The 15,265-nt window shown below is 39.1% G+C and overlaps 1 protein-coding gene across 6 annotated transcripts in view; it reads left to right on the forward strand.

The window, feature by feature from the left end:
* Positions 1-15,265, forward strand: part of myo6a (myosin VIa) — a 121,925-nt gene that overhangs the window by 85,080 nt on the left and 21,580 nt on the right. For 3 of the 6 annotated variants that reach the window (XM_017494541.3, XM_047159896.2, XM_047159894.2), the window contains exons 25-30: positions 868-1,018; positions 3,061-3,269; positions 6,350-6,428; positions 12,201-12,358; positions 13,739-13,774; positions 14,097-14,132. In XM_017494541.3, the coding sequence (XP_017350030.2) occupies positions 868-1,018; positions 3,061-3,269; positions 6,350-6,428; positions 12,201-12,358; positions 13,739-13,774; positions 14,097-14,132 (669 nt within the window). The remainder of the gene's footprint in view (positions 1-867; positions 1,019-3,060; positions 3,270-6,349; positions 6,429-12,200; positions 12,359-13,738; positions 13,775-14,096; positions 14,133-15,265) is intronic. The other 3 variants (XM_047159901.2, XM_047159903.2, XM_047159897.2) reach the window with 2 other exon arrangements.

Below are 15,265 nucleotides of genomic sequence, written 5' to 3' on the forward strand. Positions count from 1 at the left end.
TCTTTCTTTCTTTCTTTCTTTCTTTTCTTTCTTTCTTTCTTTCTTTCTTTTCTTTCTTTCTTTCTTTCTTTCTTTGAACTCCGCCCTTTCCTTTTCTTTCTTTTTCTTTGCACTCTGCCCTTTTCTTTTCTCTTTCTTTCTTTCTTTCTTTCTTTCTTTCTTTCTTTCTTTCTTTCTTTCTTTATTTATTTTTCTTTGCACTCTGCCCTTTCCTGTTCTTTCTTTGTTGTTTCTTTGCACACTGACTTTTTTCATTTTCTTTATTCTTATTTAAATAGAGCCTTTATTTAAATGAAAAACGATGCATATAAATAAACACACACACACACACACACACACACACACACACACACACACACACACACACACACACAGTATTATGCATATGTAAAATCTTAACAGAACTTGCCAAGGTTAATTGGGACGTCTGTTGTAGTACACAAGGTGGTAAATCATAATTATTAACTAAATCTGTATCAGACGATCTATAGCAAATTTATTTTCTTTAAAACGGTGATTAAGATTAAGACGGATATTAAGCAGAGACATGGAGTTTAATGAGAGTTGGAGATTGCTATGGCATCGATGGTGCAGAGGGACCTCCAGACAAAATGTAAATTGCTGTCATGGACAGAAGAGTATTTTAAATTAAAATAATGTTACAGTAATAGTGTGGAAATATTAAAGCTGTCTCTTGTGCAGAATTTAAGTATTGCCTTTGATGAAGCAGCGTAATTAACTATTCAGCTATTTTGGCGTCTGCTGGGACTTAGTCATCAGGTTGAGGTCATCTGTGCACTGGAATCTTGAATAGAGGCTTGATTAAATTCACAGTTTTGTGTGTATGTGCATCTGTGTGTGCAACAGCATCAATGGCCTGGTGAAGCTGCGCAGCCTGAAGAAGCGGATCAGCATGCTCAACGAGGTTGTGACCGGCCTCAAAGAGAGCAAACAGGAAATGAGCAAACAGATCCAGGACCTGGATGCCTCCATCGACACACTCATGCGCAAGATTAAGGTGTGTGTGTGTAGTATGTGTTCTCACCTTTGACTTCCTGAGCACTTCATGTGTGATTACACAAACATTGTATTGCATAGGCACCTTATGGAGCTGAAAGAGACTTTTTTGTTTGTTTGTTTGTTTGATTAGTTTTTTTTTTTTTTATAGCAAACAGGACTCTTAGATTAAATGAGAATCTCTGTATGAATGCTGTGGGGGGTGGACCCAGTAAAACGATGTATGAACTCACCAAGTGATTAAGCTTTGGGGGAAAAAAACTGAGAGTTATACTGAAGTAATTAGTTAAATGTGGAGTTAAATGTGTGCCAGAACCCTTTTTGTATTTGGAATTTTTGTAATGGAGGATCTGATGTGAAGGTTTCTTTGAGGGAGGGGAAGAACTATGCCACGAATGAGGGAAGTAACAAAAGACAATGGAGGAAGAATCCTAGGGAGGAATGTGGAGGAAAGAACTGGGGGACATAAAGGAAAGGGCTAAGAGAGAAACAGTATGGGACGTTAGAGAAGAAAAAATCATGGGACATATAAAGGTATGTGTGTGTAATTTATTTATTTAATTTTTTTCTTCCACGGTGCTCTTAAGCATGTCACCGTCTTGTTCTGAATCTCGGGGAGATGCTGAGTGATGCCGTCTGAGCAGCTGCTGGTGCATATTAACCAGCTCTGTGGCTGTGTGATTCCATTATTCAAATAAATACCATACAGTGTCAAGTGTTAAGCATGATTGGCATCTGGATTGAAAGCCATCACGAATATGTTAAATACTCATGGATATTAATGTGCAGGAGAGAGAGAGAAGGAGTAAGGAGCTCTCAGAGGATTAGGTTTGAAGCAAGGGACGTGGGAGGAAAGACACCAAAATATCTATAGGAAAAAGCTAATAGACATTGAGGGAAGAAGTGAGAGACGAAACATTAGAAGGAGCTTGGAGAGATGTGTCTGGGAAGAAGCTCTGCACATTGGAGGAAAGACTCCAAGTGACATGGAGAGTAGAACCTGAGAAAAACTGAAAGTCATGGGAGGGAAGGAAGCACATGGTATGAGAGGAAATTCGGGTCAGAAATGTGTAATGTCAAAAAGGAAGTCTAAGAGATGAGAACTGAAAGAATTAAAAGGAAGGATTGATTTGGAAGCAAGAGCTGGGGGACATGGAAGAGAATAATCAACGGAAAAAAGAAGCCAAGGGATTTGAAAGGAAGAACTGATGGATGTGGAAGGATGAACTGATGGATATCGAAGGAAGAACTGATGGATATCGAAGGAAGAACTGATGGATGTGGAAAGAAGAACTGGTGGATATGGAAAGAAGAACTGGTGGATATGGAAAGAAGAACTGATGGATATGGAAGGAAGAACTGATGGATATGGAAGGAAGAACTGATGGATATGGAAGGAAGAACTGATGGATGTGGAAGGAAGAACTGATGGATGTGGAAGGAAGAACTGGTGGATATGGAAAGAAGAACTGGTGGATATGGAAAGAAGAACTGATGGATATGGAAGGAAGAACTGATGGATATGGAAGGAAGAACTGATGGATATGGAAGGAAGAACTGATGGATGTGGAAAGAAGAAATGATGGATGTATAAAAAAACAACTGGGAGATATTGAAGGAAGGACTGAAGGATATGGAAAGAATAACTGTGAGATATAGAAAGAAGAACTGAGGGACTTAGCAAGGAAGAAGAAAGGGATTTGTGAAGAAGGAACTAAGGGGCATCAGATGGAGGAAGCAAAGGAAAATTGAAGCACGAATGTGTGGAAGAACCGAGAGATATTGGATGGAAAAATTGAGGAACGTAGAAGAACTAAATCAGTCAAGGGGACGATATTGGAGACAATGGAGGAAAAGACTTTTTAGAAATTTATAGGATGGAACTGAGAGATGTTGGGGAAATATTTGGGTAAGATGGAACTATGGGTGTAAAAAGGAAAAAAAATTGAGAAACATTAGCTAAAGGAAACCGAAGTAAAACGTGACAAATGTTTATCAATTAACTGTACTTAAAGTCCTTCTCTGTTGTGTTCTTCTGCTTAGAGCACCGTGATGAGCCGCATAGACATGGATAATGAGCATCAAGTGCTGGTGGGGCGCTCGGAGCGCCTCCTCAGTGTCATGCAGAAACAGAAGCAGGAGGAGGAGGAGCGTGAGAGACTGCGCCGCATCCAGGAAGAGATGGAGAAAGAGAGGAAGAAGCGGGAGGAAGAGGAGAAACTCCGCAAACAAGCAGAGGAGGAGAGACACCTGTAAGAGAGCGGTTTGGAGTTTGAAAAGACATTTAAAACATGATCAATTGGTATTGAATAATAAAGGGGAAAAATAGACAGACAGAGAAAGGGAAGAGGCAAAGAAGTAAGGTACAAATGAAAGGTTAAAGGAAGTGATGGCAGAAAGAAAAGACAAGGAAGTAGAGAAGGAAGAAAAGAATGAAGGTAAAGAAATAAGTAAAGGAGGGGTGAAGGAAGGGAAGTAAAGTGAGAAGGAAGAAAGGAATTGAGGAAAGGTGAGAAGTAAGAAAGAAAAAATGAAAGTTGATGAAGGATGGATAGGAATTAAAGAAAGAGAAGAAATAAATAAGGAAGGGTGAAAAGAGAATCTAAGATGGAGGAAGAAGTGATGAGGAAGGAGAATGATTAAAGGAAGGAAAGAATGGCAGAGAAGAAAGTAAGGAAGGGGTGAGAAGGAAGAAGGAAAAAGTAGGAAAGAAGAAAGCAGAGAAGGAAGGAAGGACAGAAATAAATAGAGAGGAAGGATGAAGGAAAGGAACATAAGAAATGGGGGAAATTGTAGGAATGAAGGACAAGGTAAAACTGAATTAAAGAGAGAAGGAAAGGAATAAAAGAGAGAAGATGAAGAAATAAGTAAAGGAAAAGTGAAGCGAAGATGGAAGTGAGAAAGAGGAAGAAGAGAGAAGGAAAGAAAGAATGAAGGGAGAAAAATAGTAAAGAAGGAAAGAGGGAGGTAAGGTGAGAGGGGGGAAGGGTGGACAGAATGTAGGAGAGAGAAAGGAGGAATGGAAAAAAAATGGAAAGGGAAAATGATGAATAAAAGCCAATGTAGAATTGAAGAAAAGATGAAAAGGTGGAAATAAAGGGAGAAGAAATTGAGTAAATATCAGAATTAGATAGAAAGGAAGAACAAACTTGTGGATGAGAAGGTACAGTGATCTAAGGAGGGTAAGAAAGGAAGGAAGAAGATGGCAGCAGAAATTAAGATAAGAAATAACAGGAGGATGAGGAGGAGATGGGGGGAGTGATTTATATAGGCTTAGGAAAAAAAGGTAAGAAAAATAGTGGACTTGATGGGCAAAGACTGATAATGAAGACCGAGAGAAAGAGAGAGATGCTTGAGGCTTGAAAAAAAAAGCTAATGGAGGTGAGATGGAAAAGGAAGAATAGGAAAAGGAGAGCATATATTGATCACGTATAATGCTTAGCTCTAGAAAAGAGAGACAAGAATAGATGAACAGAATGGATAGAGAGAGAGAGAGATGCAGACATTGTGACTCACTTGGCATGCTTTGTCATTCCTGTCCTCTGTTCAAGCCTCATAAAGTCTTTCTCACAGGCTCAAAGCTCTTAGTGTCCGTCTCAAATCAGTGCCTCTGAATGCCAGGCATTTGGGATAAAGCCAAGGGCCACATCCTGCCTCAGGGCCATGTCTGATCTCTTAGTAGTGCCCTTCTTCTTCAGTGAAGGGTGCAGCAGAGGAGCATAACTGACACAGTAATCGAGTGAGCGGCGATGAAGCGCAGCCACGTGAGGAGTTATTGATAAAGTCACACTCCCCGCGTGGTGCGCAAAGAGGGAGAAGTCTGACGTGACGGGATTCTCTATCTGACCTTGCTCATCCATCCGTTTAATTCGTTCACTCATCCCTCTCTTTGTCACTTTCACGTTCTCAAGTCAATTAGAATTCCACTGTCCTCCTATACATCTGCACATCCAGCGGATATAAAAATTCCACACACCACTGTTAAAAACTCACCTAACCTGGTTGTATAAGTTTGCACACCCTTTTGCTAATACTTTAGTTTGTAATAGAGCACTCGGTCTTTTTGGGTAAGAACTTCGTTATTTGGGAATTTTATTCCACTCTTCCTTGCGAAAATGCTCCAAATCTCTCAAACTGTGAGGTGATCTCCTGTGCACAGCCCTCTTCAACACACAGGATTTAGCTCTGGACGTCGTCTTCTGAAGCCGTTCTGTCGTTATCATGCCGAAAGGTGAAAGTTTTCTTCACCTTCAGCTGTCTAACATTACATGAGAACATTTAGTGGTATTTGGAGCTAGTTATGATTCCCTCTTATCTTGATTAAAGCTCCAGGTTCAGCTGAAGAGAAGCAGGCCCACAGCATGATCCTGCCACCATCGTGCTTCACTACGAGTATGATGATCTGTGGGTGAAACACGGTCTTGTTTTTGTGCCAGACTTTCCTATTAGTGTTATACCCATAAAGTTCTGTCTTGGTTTCTTCAGACCATAACATATTTTGCCGCCTTTCTTTTCTGTGAGAAAGGGCTTCCATCTAGCCACCTTACCCTGTAGCCCAGACATGTGAAGAATCTGCGAGATTTACACAGTGTAATCAATACTTGACAGACATTCCTCCGGCTCCTTCCTTTAAAGTTGCTGTAGGTCTCTCAGCAGCCTCCCTGATAAGATTTCTTCCAGTCCTTTCGTCAATTTTGGAGGACGTCCTGTTCTTGAAGTCACTCTGGTGCCCCATTTTCTCCACTTGTTGATGATGGCTTTCACAGTGTTCCATGGAACATCTAATGTTTTGGAAATTCTTTTGTACCCCTCTGCTGATTGATACCTTTTTGACAGTGAGATCCCGTACATGCTTTGTAAGCTCTTTGTGGACCATGGCTCCAGCAGTCACAGGAAACAAAGAAGATGTTAAGAAAATCCTATAGAAACAGTTCATCTTTATTAGGGGTTCATCAGGATCACTTCTTCATTAATGACAGCTGTATAATTGCTTTAAACATGAGTTTGAATGTGATTGGATCATTCTGTGCACAGTCACATGAGCCGTTATAAAAGGGTGTTCACACTTGTGCAGCCAGGTTATTGTAAAAAAAAAAAAAAAAAAAAATTCTTTTTTCCCCCCCTTAAAATTTTGAATTTGAACTATTTGCTTTTTATTGGTTGCAATATCATAAAGATGATATGATTTTATTTTGGTTTCACTTTTTACTTCACAAAAAAAAGACTGCTATTCTATCAGGGGTGTGTTGAGATTTTATGTATATACATTGTATATGGCGATTATAAACCTTTTTTTTTTTTCTTCTACCTCGTGTTTTGTCTCCCGATGCAGGAAAGTGGAGATGGAGTTGAAGAGGAAACAGGAAGAAGAGGAAAGGAAAAAGAGGGAGGAAGAGGAGAGAAGATTGCAGGTGGGACACGGGGTCTTCAGCAGAAGTGGCCTTTCTAGCTCAGTCATCAGTGTGCTCTTTGCCTGATATCTGAGCAACTTGGCCATGCAGGCAGCATGATGGATGCTTTGTGCTCTTCTGCTATCTTCTACCTCTTCTCACTTCATCATCTGCTTTATATATATATATATATATATATATATATATATATATATATATATATATATATAAAAAAACTTTATTTTCTCCACAGATGCCATTTTTTCCTCCCCTTCCATTACTCTCTCTTCCTTAGTATGTGTTTATTAAAATACGCTAAAATTGGTGTGACGACTGAAGTTTAAAGAATAAAATGTTTAAGATGAAGTAAAAATCCGTTTAAATTGCATTAAAACAGATGGGAAAATATGATACTAACAACAAAGAAAGGAAGAAGGAGAGGAAGGACCGGAGGGAGTAAGAAAGGACGGAAGGATAGGGAGGAGAGGAACAAAGGAAGGAAGGGAGGGAGGGAGGAAGGAAGGAAGGAGAGGATATAATATGGAAAGGATATAATGAGGAAGGAAAGGTAGGAAGAAAGGGAAAAGGAAAGGAATGAGGAAATTAAGTCTGGTAGGACGGGGGAAATTTGGAAGGAGGCAAAAGGAAAGGGGAACGGCAAGGGAAGGCAGTAAAACAATAAAGGAAGTAATAAATAAAAAGGAAGGAAAGAGTAAATGAAAGAAGAAAGTCCTCCATGAATTAACCATAGTAAAATATACAAGTAAAAATAAACACTATATTAAAATCCCCCCCCTGTCTCACAGCTCTGGATGTGCTTGCTTCTCATTCCATCTCTATCTGTTTCTTTCTATGTCTTGCTGTGTCACTGTCTGTCTCTCTGTCTCTCGTTTAGTTTCCATCTGTCTATTTTTATCTCTCTCACTCTCTCTAACCGTCTCTCTCTCTCTCTCCCTGTGTCTGTCTCTCTCTATTTTGCTCTGTCTATCTCTGTCTCTGTTTATCTTTTGTCTCTAGCTCTCTCACTGTCTCTGTCTATCTCTGTCACTCGTGCCTGTCTCTCTCTCTCTCTCTCTCTCTCTCTCTCTCTCTCTCTCTCTCTCTCTTCTTTATCGTAAAGCGATCTCCAGGATAAGTGGTGTTTGAGGCTACTTTACTCTGTCTGATCAAACTTCTTTCCTGAGGCACTGTGCCTACGGCATTCATATTTTTCTCTCGTTCTCTCTTACTCACTCTTTTTTCCTCTCTTTGTATCAAAAGCATAGTTTCCTATTTTTACACGCACACACCATAGAGCATCCTCAGGCTCCCTAAGCACACCCTGAGCAGAGCTGTTGCAAATCACGAGTTCTCACCTCGCGAACACTCTTGACATTCTGTGTCACCAGCTTAAGCCATTAGGTCATTGTCTTGCGTGCTTTAAGGCAATGCAGAGCACAGCGTGAATGCTGAAATTGTGTAGGAGAGTTGCTGTTGAAAGTCCTGTCAAGGATCTGACTTTCAAAGACTACGTGAGAAGATGGAGGGATGGATTAAACACTCTCTGATAGGGAAAAGCTCTGTCTATATACGTAGAACCTTTAAGAGTCCTCCAAGTGGGACAAGTGCAGAAGCATGTTAGGATTTATGGTGGGATAGAGACAGAGAAATGGCTGATGATGATGATGGGGGCTTCCCAGACTCGGGGTTTATCTGGAATGATTATTGTAACCAGTAAATGAACTGGTTAGATTTTGAAATGGATCCAAACAGGGTCAAAGTCACAACAAGGTCAAATGTCAAAGCTTTTTTCTTCAATACCATCCCTTCTTCCTGTTTAAAGACTATTTGAGGCGTACAAATTAATAACAAGGACTAGACTAGGAGTAGTTGGTGGTTTTGCCATTGGTGTTTTATTTCCTTTGTGTAGAGCTGAGGTTTAAAGTCTGACCAAGGCATAAGTTCTGTGTAGGTGGATGGAGGTCATAGAGATACTGCCAATCGAAAGTTTTTGACCCCCCCCACTTTAATCAAGGAATCCTTGATTAATGCTTGGGAGTGTAATCATTGTATCTCTCTAATGATCCTCTCAAATGAGAAAATCTAAGTACATTGGGAACAGGGAAATGCTTGTAGATTTTTAATTTATTAGAAACTATACAGATTAATTTGGACCTTAAAGCACTCCGCATGAACTGTAGGTCAAATATTGTACTAGCACTGTCCATGAGTCAGCGATTTTAGATTGAATCTTTCTTCTTTTTCCTTTTTTCTTTTCTTTTTAAAGAATGCTTGTCCAAAAGATTCAGACTATTTGTTTGCATTGAAATCCTGCAGGATGAAATTAAAATATATATCGATCAGCCGTAACATTAAAACCACTGACAGGTGAGGTGAATAACATTGATTATCTCGTTACAGTGGCACTTGTCAAGGCGTGGGATACATTGGTCAGCAAGTGAACAGTCAGTTCTCGAAGTTGATGTGTTAGAAGCAGGAAAAATGGGCGAGTGTAAGGATCCGGGATGTACTATGAGAAGAAGGCAAGCCAGTGGAGGCAGTGTGATGCTCTGGGCAATGTTCTGCTGGGAAACCTTGAGTCCTGGCATTCATGTGGATGTTACTTTGACACGTACAACCTTCAGTATCAAAACATTGTCGCAGACCAAGTACACCCCTTCATGGCAACGATATTCCCTAATGTCAGTGGTCTGTTTGAGCAGGATAATATGCCCTGCTACACTTAAAAAAAAATTATTCAGGAACGGTTTGAGGAACATGGCAAAGAGTACAAGGTGTTGACTCGGCCTCCGAATTCCCCAGATCTCTGTCTGATTTAGCATCTGTGGGATGTGCTGGACAAACATGTCCAATCCATGGAGGCCCCACCTCACAACGTAAAGGGCTTAAAGGATCCTCTGCTAACGTCTTGGTTTAATGTTATGGCTTATTGTTCTATAATGTGGAGAGCTCACTGAAGCTAGTTGGGAGGGTTGCAAGGTTTGAGCAAAATTGCACAATAGACATGAATGTATGAACAGATGCAAGGATACATATAGTTATCTGCTGTCTGTAGATACAAAACATGGAGACAGGGATGGATGGAGAGAGAAAATGCAAACAGGTGGTGACTGTGATCACATCTTAATTTTTTTCGTTCACTGGAAACTGGGGGCAAAGTTGCCTTAGAGCTCAGAGCTGAGTCATGAGAGAGGCGAGGTGGTGTGCGGCAGAGTGCAGAACATATTGTGGAGCACAGAAGAGGATGGGGTTTTTTTTTTTTTTTTTTTTTTTTTTTTTTTTAAAAAGCACTGAAGGTCACCCTGTCTAAAGCTTGGCCATACACTTTCTCAAAATATAATAACATGCCCATTGGTTAACTCCTTCACACACTCCTTACCTACATTTCTTCTGCTTAATGGGTTTCGTCAGGATAATTTATGAGCTGAGGGTTTAAGATAGAGTTGGTGGTTATGTCTCTCTCTCTCTCTCTCTCTCTCTCTCTCTCTCTCTCTCTCTCTCTCTCTCTCTCTCTCTCTCTCTCTCTCTCTCTCTCTCTCTCTCTCTCTCTTACACACACACACCGAGGATGATGATCTGTCGTGCATGTGCACTATGACGTTAGTTATTATGTAGCTTCCTCCCATGAGTTATGATACTCTGGACAGCCGAGTCAGATGGGAACGTCTCTGGGAGTTTGATAAATCTTCAGCTGCTGCAGTTCATTTTTCAGCAGAACGGACAACAGCTCTCGGCTCCTGATGAGGAACACACCGCTCGCACTTCTCAGCCTTTTATAGCCTGCAACGAACTTTTCGAAAGTTTATGAGCTTGCACAGGCCTTCGCTTTCCCTCCTCTCCAGCATCGCACAGATAAACCCGCAGCGAGTGTAAATACGCAAATCTGTTCCGGTGAAGCAGACACAACAACATTGTCTGCATGTGGTCCAAATGCAGGCTTGGGGAGAAACGGAATACATGTAATCAGGATACAAACAACTGGTAACTGTACCGTTACGTCAAAAAATAAAGTAATCAGATTATATATATATATATATATATATATATATATATATATATATATATATATATATATATATATATATATATATATATATATATAGAAATTAACACATTGTTCGTACATCCTCTTTTTCAGACCTTAAAAAGCGTCCGGTCAGGAGTTCTAAAATTGAGAAAATGTCCGGGATTCGGCTTTAGTTTCGTTATGATGTGCTTATGGTCTAATACTGCATTATGTATGTGCATATTTGCATTGCTTTAACCCCTCTCTGTAATTCCAGCTTTCTCGCACACCAATTGGTCGTTTATAAAAGCCTTGCAGATAACTATTGGCCAAATTCCTGCCTCTAAACCATTAGCCTATTCTTAGCGAATGCGCAAAGGTGAAGCGCTGATGTGTACGGAGTCAAACAGCTGCTTGACAATAGCAGCAAATATCAGCTGTCCAGAGTCGAAACAATGCCCATGGCCATACAAGGTCATTTTTAATTTCATTGCTGCATATTACATGGTCATTTAAATGTGTAAATGATGGCAGAAGGTACACTCGTGGCATCTGATATTTAATTTTAATCCATGGACCTTCAAAAGAATGTAGGAAAAAATGTCAAACGTAGGCAGAGTGAAACCAATTTTATTTATATGTATATTTATGTGATGCTAATAGTGTCTTTTTCAGTGTATTAAACTGTTTTGAACACAATTAAGACCCCCCCCCCCCCCATCACCACCACCACCACCCAAAAAAAAAATAAAACAGTGTCCTCTTTTTGCAAAATCAGGACATAGTCGCCCTAGCTTTTGTGAGGTAATGTTACACATCAGTGTCACTGATCTTTTATTCATTCGTTCATTTATTTATTTATTTATTTAATTAAAACAAATCCAAACGTTGAACATGTTTTAAACTTAAAATAAGCTCTAAATAAAAGTATTTTAGATCATGTTGCTTTTCTCTTGACGTTATTTACATATTTGAATTTGAAGTAATCCAAAGGTAATCAGATTACATCACTTTCATATGGTGATACTTGGATAACGTTACTGATAAAAAAAAAAAAAAAAAAAAATTATGTAGTAATTTGTAACTGTAACGGAATACATTTTTAAAGTAACCCTCGTGACCCTGTCCAAACATAGCAACTCGGATGCTTAGCAACCCTAGGGTTTGCAGGTAAAGGTTGGAAAAACTACAATATGTTATGATGCGTCTCAGTTTAAGTAAATAAGACTACGGACAGATACGTAGTACCTTACTCGTCAAGTAGCCATGGCATTTAAAAAGGAAAGGATTATGTACTAAACGGCTTGAACGATATTGTGTGTTGAATTCTCAGTTCTGATTGGTCACAAGGTAGTTTCGACTGTAGTTCCAACTGCAAGGTTTATATTAATACTATTCTAACGTCATAGTTTCTATAGTCACAGCATATACAGCAGATGCTCGATGTAATGTTTTTAATCAATAAAATGATGATCTAGTGAAGTTTTCTGTGATGAGATGTTTAGCATTTTTGGATGAAGTCGCCAGAGGTAAAGCTCTTTCAAAATCTTTGCGTTTTTCCACCCTGGATGGCGAGATTTGCAGTTCCACAGTAACATGACAAGCTGCTTTTTTTTCTTATAAACATCAAGAGAAAAAAAAAATGTTAATGAGGAAACACTCTTTATAGCTGATATCCTAAGTGCATTAAGACGTATAAAACATTGACGTTGATGCTGTTATTGAAAAATAATCAACAGCATGCGCCATCATGTTATATTCTTTACATACTGCATTTTCTTTGGTAGGAGGAGATGGAGCGACAGCTAGAGGCCGAGCGAGAGGAAGAGGCAGCCCGGCAGGCGGTACTGGATCAGGAGAGGCGGGACCGAGAGCTGGCTCTGCGAATCGCTCAGAGTGAGGCGGAGCTTATTCCTGAGGACACGGGAGACGGTGGACTGCGCAGGTACACACACTTTTTCCTTGGGCTGTGCCATCTTAATTGAGATAATAACCAAACTTCAGAGGACTGTACGCAAGAATAAACATTTATTATTTTGCTGAATGCTGAGAGCATAATCTTTCATTCCAGATGACAGTTTCTGTGTGTGTATGGATGAATCACTAATTTTATTTGACCCGTTTATCCGAATGGGGCCCAGTGCAGGTCTTCACATCTTCTGTTCGAGATTATTCGAGTATACGTATGTCTTCATTATGGCAAAATTGATTTAACTATAATGATATGAAAAGCATAAAAATAGCTGACATGTAGTCTGAACCCTTTCATGCATAAATTATTTATACGCATAGCCAGATTCTTTTATATTTTCTCTCTTTATTTACTTACAATTATATGACATCTGAATTTTAATTCTGTTGAAATATTACTTATTTTTAAAAAAAATTGTAAAACAAAAGGCTAAAATAGTATACCTGAAATAATAATTAAAAAAAATTCATCTGTATTTTAATATTTAAATCCTATTTCAGATCTGAATATCTTCCCAGAAACAACATTAGTTAAAAAAAATTGTTGTTAAGATTATCCTTTTTTTTTTTTTTTTTTTTGGTTATTTATTTCTGAGAGTGACAAATCATATACAGTAATGCACTGAAGTGATTTGGCGGTTATTTTTATATTTTACTAAAATATAATAAAGAGCCTTGTATTGATTGTCCATAAATGTGGACACTTTGCATGAAAGGGTTAAAGAAGTAAAATTGTATTTGTATGCTACCAGTTTCCAACGCAAATGGACCACTGCTTCAGTTGAAGACGATTTACTCCCCGGTTTCTGTATGAAGCAGAGGCCATAAATACAGTACATTTCCCTAAATGAAGCTTTGAGGCATCTTATTCTAAATACAAAGTAATACCTTGCACTACGAAGATTAAAAAACAGGTACAACTTTTTTCTCTCCATATTTTTGCCTCTGGTAAAAAGAGTTCAATATAACCATAAATGGATAAAAAGTATGTTTCCTTCTTCAATAAATATAGAAATTTGAAATGTGGCAGATTGCTGTGGTATAAAAGGAATGAAAGAGTTCATCGATAAAGTAAAAAACACTGTTGTAGGAAAATGAAATGAACTTCAGGCCAACATCAGGCCACATCAAAGCATTGATTAATTCGCTGATGCAGGAAATATTATGCAATATCTCATTTTAAGCAGCTTGTATGTACATTCTCAGGATGAAAATTCTTAGTTGTGAATAAGATAACACTTGTCTTCAGCAGCTCGCTGGTCCGAACAAGGCTGTTGTCTTTCCAAAGAGCTTCATCTGACAAAAAAAAACAAAACATTTTAACCCCTATCTTTTTCTTATTCTCTTCTCTCAGTAATGGCAGTGTTCCATCATCCCCTGAGAGAGCAACGTAAGACCCTTCAACTCAACTCAAACTGTCCCCAATCTGACCTCATAAATCCCATTACCCAGCATGCATCATCAATCTGCTCATCAAGCACACCTCTGAAATGCTTCCCACTAATCCCTAATGCATAGCTATTAACATCATGGATGTTTACTTGTTAAACATCGTCTCGATTGTAATTAAAACAGATTTTTTTTTTTATTTCTAACTTTGCATTAATGGCAAAGGAGAAAAAATCTGAAAATCCGGGAGAAGCAATCAATCTTTTCCCAGCTCAGATTCTGTCCGTCGATGCTTTATTTAACCATGTTTTCTGTTTTCGCAGTGTTCCTGCACCACAAAAACTCAAGGGTTTGACCATGTAGGTTACGAGCTCATTATTATATCTCTTCTGTCCATGTGCAGCCACTGTTAACTTACAGTAATTATCATACCGTATAAATAAATAAAATTAGATTGCATTTGAAACCAGATTGCACTAGCATGCGGTGTTGGAACACGCTCGCACTGTAGCATCTGCCAGAGAAGATAACATGTAGAATTGTACAGAGACACATTGATCTGCAAAACAGAGTTTCACACAACCTTAACTAACATAAGCTACTGTAGTCCGCCAAACACACATTTATATTAGCATAAGACAGACCTATTCATAACACAGCATCAGACATGTTTCATTTTCTGTCAATTTCTCATACACATTTCATTGTTTTTTTAAGCCTTAGAAAGAACTTAAAGGTATTATTATTAACAAAATAATATTTTTTTTGTTTACATGCAGAAATGTTTATTACAGTCATTATGACCCTTAATCCATCATATTTGTGTGTGTGTGTGTGTATATATGTGTGTGTGTGTGTGTGTGTGTATATATATATATAATATAATATATATATATACACACACACACACACACACACACACACACACACACACACACACAAATATGATGGATTAAGGGTCATAATGACCGTATATATATATATTACACTTATCAGGCATGACATTAGAACCACTGACTGGTGATGTGAATAACATTGATTATCTCATTACAGTGGCAATTGTCAAGGGATGGGATATATTAGGCAGCATGTGAACAGACAGGTCTTTAAGTTGATGTGTTGGAAGCAGGAAAAATGGCCAAGCGTAAGGATCTGAGTCAGACTGGGTCAGAGCATTTCCAAAGCGGCAGGTCTTGTGGGGTGTTCCTGGTATGTCATGGTTAGTACCTACTAAAAGTGGTCCAAGGATGGTCTGCGACCAGGGTGACTTGTCAGCCCACCAAGTAGTAGCTCAGTTCCTTGATGGCCCACTTGATGGCGAGGACTTCTCACTCTGTGGCGGTGTACTTACATTCAGCCGGGGTTAACTTCCTGCTGACATACAGGACTGGGTGCTCTTCACTGTCGAAGGTCTGAGACAGGTAGGCCCCTAGTCCTGTCTTGGAGGCGTCTGAGTGAACAGTGAAGGGTAGTGAGAAGTCAGGGTTCCAGA

This window comes from Ictalurus punctatus, chromosome 2 (genome assembly GCF_001660625.3).
Source record: "Ictalurus punctatus breed USDA103 chromosome 2, Coco_2.0, whole genome shotgun sequence".
Classification (NCBI taxonomy): Eukaryota; Metazoa; Chordata; class Actinopteri; order Siluriformes; family Ictaluridae; genus Ictalurus; species Ictalurus punctatus.